General features: G+C 35.7%; 1 protein-coding gene across 1 annotated transcript; it reads left to right on the top strand.

Annotated features, from left to right (window-relative positions):
* The first annotated feature begins 1,031 nt into the window (after positions 1-1,031).
* On the top strand, positions 1,032-4,213 carry LOC127863146 (uncharacterized). The gene is made up of 2 exons (XM_052402534.1): positions 1,032-1,469; positions 3,280-4,213. The coding sequence occupies exons 1-2, from the start codon at positions 1,088-1,090 to the stop codon at positions 3,690-3,692; spliced, it is 795 nt and encodes a 264-aa protein (XP_052258494.1). The 5' UTR covers positions 1,032-1,087; the 3' UTR covers positions 3,693-4,213.
* Positions 4,214-6,885: the final 2,672 nt, after the last annotated feature.

Genomic DNA, 6,885 nt, shown 5'->3' with positions numbered 1-6,885 from the left:
ATCAGGCGTTGTCAGTAATTATGAAGCGTAAACAGTCGTTATGACGCTATAACACGCTGTCAGCCATTATTAGTTAGTTTAGTGGTTACTATACGCGCTCACCACCAAGGCGGGTCCAATCCAAGCGGCGTACGAAATTTGACTTCAGCCTCGCGACATTTAAAATCAAGTGCGACATTTAGCGTCGGTGCAAAATAAAACGTTGAGCTACACTGTGTAAACAGTTCTAAGATTTCTTTATTCTTTGAAGTCAACAAACCATGTATAGTATCCCCAGCAACACCCAGTTGTATGTTGGAAAATTAACATAAGCTTAAGAGATGAAAGTATGATCGTACTTTAAAACAAAACTAATTGTCGAGTTCCCATAGATGTATGCCTTTTGGAGTACATATTAAATCCTTGTGGTGTAAGTGTGGTTTTTGAATAAACTATTCTGAACCTCTCAACCTCATTGAAATATGTCTCTAGAGATGTTAGTACAAATATATTAAAAAACTTATACTTTTCCATAACACTCATCATCAAAGAAACAAAACAACAACCACAGACGATAAGCTAAACGATTCCCAGGAACAGCAATGACCCCGAACGCCGAACATATGAGAAAGTAATAAAGTGACTCTTAGAAATCTCTCCAACTGGATTATTTAATACTCATCCACATCTAAGACGTATGCTTATAAATAAAAATGTTAAGTACTTCCCACCATGATCAAAGATTTACCTAAGTATGCCTTTCGTTGAACATAAACAAACAACAAATCCGCTAACGTATGTATTGCTTTCGAAACCATGTGGCAATACACTACCTCCTTGACCTGACTATTAAATAGCAATCAAGCCCGTTTTTTTACATAAGTAATAGCTCAACACATAAAATAAACAGACAAGTGTTCTTCAACATCTAAAGAGAACTACTTGTGGATGACTTGATTGACTGAATATATGATGACGTACTTTAGCCTGACAGTGCTATAATACGACGAAGAAGAGATATAAATTCCATTTCGATTTATTGTTACAGCAAAGACGTTCGGAACCATTTTTCTAGTAACATTCAACTCGTTAACATTGAACAGTTAAAATGTGGCGCTGGCTCGTATTGATGGTTCTATTAGGGACACCCCTTGCTGCAGAGCCTTCCTGTCCCATGTGTTCCAAGTATGACTACGAAGTAAGCCTTCTCGAACGAGTGCTAAGCAATGAACTGGCACTGAAAAACACCCTGGACAAAATAAGTGAAACACACGCGAAAGTTGAGGACACTTTAAAAGCGATACAAGGGGAGAATGTGAAGCTAAACCACGCAATGACTGCACTGGAAATTAAGAAGAAGGAGATGGACGAAAGGCTTAACAATTCCATCAACTCCGGGATCACAAATGTATCTGAAACTATTTCCGAAATGAAAACAAATGTGCATGTTCTCGTAGCAAAGACAGAGAAGGAACTCGAGGCAATGAAAGGTAATGCTTTTCGTTTGTTCAACTATTGACACATTATTTCGCCTGACAGTTTACATTAATATTACGTTATCCATTGCATTGAACGATAAATGCGTTCATGCTTTCAAAACTAGTTACGAATAAAACTTGTTATGATTTTAGGTGGGTTGATATTGCTTTGTTAAAATTATTATGCAGTTATATAACTCGAAGCAATTGCTGTAATTATAAAATTAGTAATATTCTACAAGTCTTTCTATAATATTTATAAAAAACTAGTGTAACGCACATTCTTTTAAATAATAGTATGTTATTAAAACGAGATTATACGATTGTATCAAGTATTTATTAATTAATATAACATGTGTAAAAACCTTATTAAACATACATTTCAATATAAATTAAAATAAAAGTTAAGAAGAACATGTGTCGAAAAATGCTTAATAAGCCAGATTTCTAATTCTGAAATCGAAAATGTCTGTACAGTCGAATTCGCCAGCATGTAAATCATGCATGTACGATGTGAATCTAAATTAAGTTTAACGGTTCATTTTAAATTCCTGCAACGATATCTAATCATACGACACACGATTACTTACTAAAAAGACGAATGCTTTGGTTATTGTAAGAAAATATATACGAAATATCTTCGTCACAATCGGCTTGGGGCGCTAATTTGTCTTAGCTGCATTTTATGAAATTCGTCTTCAATGTATAATTTTTCTTGCCTATTTTGTGTTATTGTAACATATTTTATCAATATATAATTATTTAACACATATACAAAATCGTATAATCCCGCTTTAAGTAAAGATTGTAAAACTAAAATGATTATGTTAATGAAAATTTTCCTCGCTCGTCTGTATACGAATAGCAGAATAAATTCGATGAAGGACGAGTTTAGCATTTGCTAAACGTTCAACGCATGGACGTTTATGGAAGTAGTTATAATTTGCTTAATGTGAATTCACGTCCAGATGAGAGCATTTGCAAGTGTCGGGATTGCTCGTAGCGCCTAGAGCGTTTACAAACGAGCCTACCAGCTGCGAAATTAAATGAAAGCATTCAAGTTGTGCCATAAAACGTTTATAAAAACGACGTTCACAACTTCCTACTGGAGAATTATTTACGGTCTAACCATTGTACAATATCCGTTGATAATCGTGACACTTTCGACCGAACATATCTCTCATGTGACTTATGTTCACTCTTATTACCTTTAACTATCCGATACATATACATATAGATACACTCTAAATACGTAATTAACATGAGCTAATGAAACTATTGTTTTTGATGTATACTACTAGCCTTAAAGGGTAGCGAAAATATTTTAAACTGATTCAACTGCAGTAATTATGAATACACTGAAATAACAAATGAATGATTTAATTTTGATAATTACATTCAATTGTTTGTACTTTGCAGTACTGTGTGCGAAACAATCTCAAAATTAAACACAAAAGTAACGTATTCCCTTTATTTTTCACACACACACGCACGCACGCGCGCGCGCGCACGCACACACACACGCACGCACGCGCGCGCGCACACAAACACACACACAAACACACACGCACGCACACACACGCACGCACACGCACGTACGCTCGCACACACACACACACACGCGCGCACACACATACACACACGCACACGCCCGCATGCAAACACGCAGGCACACACACACACGCACCCACCCACCCACACACGCCCACTCGCACGCACGCACGCGCACACGCACTCGCGCTCGCATTATCGTCAGCACAAAGAAATTAACGCGCACATAGAATAGGATATATTATTCAATAACACATGTTTATATTTTCAGAACAAATTGTCGTGCCTCTGGTGATTTTCCACGCTCGACTTCATATTGATGGTAAACACACATTCACTGGCAACCAGGCTGTTGTGTTCAAGACCGTTCTGGTCAACGAAGGTCGAGGATATGACCCTGCCACTGGACACTTTACGGCGTCTGAAGCTGGAGTGTACATGTTCACGGTGCAGTACTGTACTTATGTAGCTTCAAGTATTCACCTTGAAATTACACATGAAGGGAAACCGTTGCAGAGATCATATCACTACGACAAAGATTCTTATGCCTGTACCAGCATGCAGGCCTTCGCTAAAGTTGCGATGGGGGAAAAGGTCTGGGTGCGGTCTATATCTTCGGGTGACCTACTCCATCAAGAGGGGTATAGGTGGAACAGCTTTGCTGGGTTCCTGGTGCATTTATAATTATTAAATGCGATTTGTTGCCCGATAAACATGTAAATCATAGGATATACTATAGAATCATTAGACTCAACATATAAACCATAGAAGCAGTTTACAAACATATTAATTGTTTGGTATAATAACGTTCAAACTTTCGTGGAAATTTATTGAAAATTGATATATTAGGCAATGCTCATATAATTTTATATTCAATGTTTAGTTACAAAACCAAAAGCACATGTAAACTGTATTCAAAAGAGACGTAAGGATTATGTATGACACTTTATTTCTGCAGACATAAAATGTCTAAAATAGTCCGGTGACTGTTTCTCCATATTTAATTTCACCAATATACTGGCATTTTCGAAATGAACATAAACAATAACAATGAAGTTATTTTACACTTAAATAGCAACAATAGGTTTATGCACAAAATGTTTTCAGAGGTCAAACGTCTGGAATGATGTTAAACAAATCTTTTAAATGCTGAGACTAATCGAAGTCTGATTTTTTATAAAATATGTCAAGTGAACATATATAACAGGCATTATGAAAAGAGGACGACCTTAAAGTGATTTGGGTTTCCATCGGTATGTGACTTCTGTTTCGCTTGCAATACTATCAAAGCCTTGCTTTTTTGTAGTAATATATGTTTTTGTAAATATGTTTTATTTTAATTTTATCAAATCGATTACCAAATTTACATTTTTAAAGAGCATCTTGACAAAGACAGAAAATGGAAATATCAGTTTTACATGTTTTTGCAACGCATTTATTATTGTACGAAAGAAGGCGTGTTATACATTTTTCATTCTCTTAAGTGCTAAACATTGTGTACTTAATCATATACTTATATAAAGATGCAATTATTTTCCCGTATAATAATTCATTTAAATGGAACACATATGGATGGATTGAATATTTTTAATTAATTGTCTTTGTGTTGGTGCATAACTATTCAAATTGGACCTGTGCAGACAATCTGGAAAACTTATATGGTACTTATAATTGGTTACTAAATGGAAAATGCTTAACCATTTGATGTTTGTATTCATCTTTAGCCAAGTGAAGCTCGATTGGTCATTGTCGGCTCGAGTACTACTTACCTGTACCCCGGGTACTCTAAAGTATACTTACATGTACCCCAGGTACGGTAAATATACTTGAACGTACCCGGTCGATATTAGACTGTACCCGAGTTGTATTCCCGCCCAAAATCCGACGTTATAAAACGCGCTACCTATTACCGTAAAACGATATTGTTTATCTTTTTTACAAACTTCTCTTTAAAAAAAATCCTGCATCAACATGCTTTTTGAGTATGAGTTTCGATAATATAGAGGCCATTTAACAGAAAATTTACATAAATGTGAACATAATTAAAACAAATAGCCGACAACGACCGATTTAGCGTTAAAATTCCCGGGTACGTTATAGTATATTTAACCGGGTACATGTAAGTATACTTAAGAGTACCAGGGGTACATGTAGGTAGTACCCGAGCCGACAATGACAAATCGGGCCCAATTGAATGTATAATGTTTAAACTAGTCTTCTAGTGAATGGTGATATTGTCAGTACATTGGTTGCATCGCTTTTACACATGTTATTGTACAATGTACATTCATGGCGATATGGCATTTATTAGAGAATACCTTATAATTTTGCTGATTAATGTAATGATTATATGAGACGCGCTCCTGGGAAACCAGGCTTTATGCATGTTGGTTAATAATTGTCATCCCAGATAAGTTGAGACGCGCTCTTGGGAAACCAGGCTTTATGCATGTTGGTAAATAATTTTCATCCCAAATTAGTCTGCACAGGATTATCTGGGACTACTTTTTTGGCTTTACAGAATTTTTATTTTAAGGAATTCTCTTGTAACAAAAATCCAGTTAAGGTGAAAAGTGTCGTCCCTGATCATTCTATGCAAACTGCACTTGCTCATCTGGGAGGACACTTTGAGCACATGCTTTAAGCCCCGTTTTCATAGAACGTGGCTCATATTATTGTCATCAAGACTTCTTTTACACATAGAGTAAAGTTTTTTGCTTATAGTATAAATGATATCAATTTACATTTCATTATATGTTTATGCATAACAGTAGTTATTTCAGTGTACATTTTGTGTAACTTTTACATTGCTATGAAATACTTAAAGAAAAACTGAATGAGTTGCATCTGTAATAAGCTGTAGTAGTATGTATAGAGTTGATAAGGGATTGTCTGTTTGTGTATGTGTATTTTTAGAAATACAATGTAATTTCATTTGAAATAAAAGTCATGTTACAAAATCAAAAGTGTGTGTACTTTTTTTTGTTAAACATCTTCATGTAAAACATATTTTCAGGGCAATTGTAAGTTATTAACAAACTTACAGACACCTTGTACTGGTAAACCAGCTAAAACCAGGAAAACTATAAGTTGGTTAACCCTTTGCATGCTGGGAAATTTTTCGTTTGCTAAAATGACGTCGCTGAATTTCTAAAATTAGCATTTTCTTCAATTTTGTTTCAAAGAATACTATCAGAAAAGCAAACAGTTTCGATCCTGATGAGATGCCACGTCGTTGGCGTCTCATCTGGATCCAAACTGTTTGCAAAGGTCTTCAAAATTCGGTTCCATCACTGAAAGAGTTAATTAACCACCGTGATATTACTGAAAAAGTGTTTAAATCAGGAAAGTGATAGAGTTGTCATGGATTATATTTAAGGCAAGACTTCGTGAAAACAAACAAAAAAACAACATAAATGGGGATAGAGTTGTCCCGGATCAGCCTGTGCGGACTGCACAGGCTTATCTGAGATGCCGATTAAAGCACATGGATTAAGCCTAGTTTTCCCAGAGTGTGGCTAATCTATATCTTCTCATCCAAGAGTTCTCTCAATTGGGTTTTGGTTGATGAAAACATGTTAGCCTACTAACATAAAACCCGTATTAATCTTACTAAATCCTTCATTGATAAACTTTGATTGGTTAAATACTTTGTTCGCCTTGAGACTGGAAGGTCGTGAGTATGATCATCACTAAAGGAAAATTCTGAAGATTATTAAGCTTTTTCGCAAACTGTTAATGAATAATGATAATGCATACAGTCAGTGCCAGTTTTGACTGTGGCCCTCAAATGTGTGATGGTTGATCTACATCCATGACTAGCGATTCATTCAATATGGTATGTCTGCCAGTACAAGTCCAAAGTCATCACCAGATT

Source organism: Dreissena polymorpha, unplaced genomic scaffold (assembly GCF_020536995.1).
Source record: "Dreissena polymorpha isolate Duluth1 unplaced genomic scaffold, UMN_Dpol_1.0 chrUn001, whole genome shotgun sequence".
Classification (NCBI taxonomy): domain Eukaryota; kingdom Metazoa; phylum Mollusca; class Bivalvia; order Myida; family Dreissenidae; genus Dreissena; species Dreissena polymorpha.
Note: the sequence above shows the minus strand (reverse complement) of the source record. Positions and strands in the feature narration are given on the sequence as shown.

Coding starts and splice junctions, on each gene's coding strand:
- LOC127863146 (XM_052402534.1), top strand. CDS start 1,088: ATGTGGCGCTGGCTCGTATTGATGGTTCTATTAGGGACACCCCTTGCT. Junction 1,470..3,279: donor GGAACTCGAGGCAATGAAAG/GTAATGCTTTTC, acceptor TTATATTTTCAG/AACAAATTGTCGTGCCTCTG.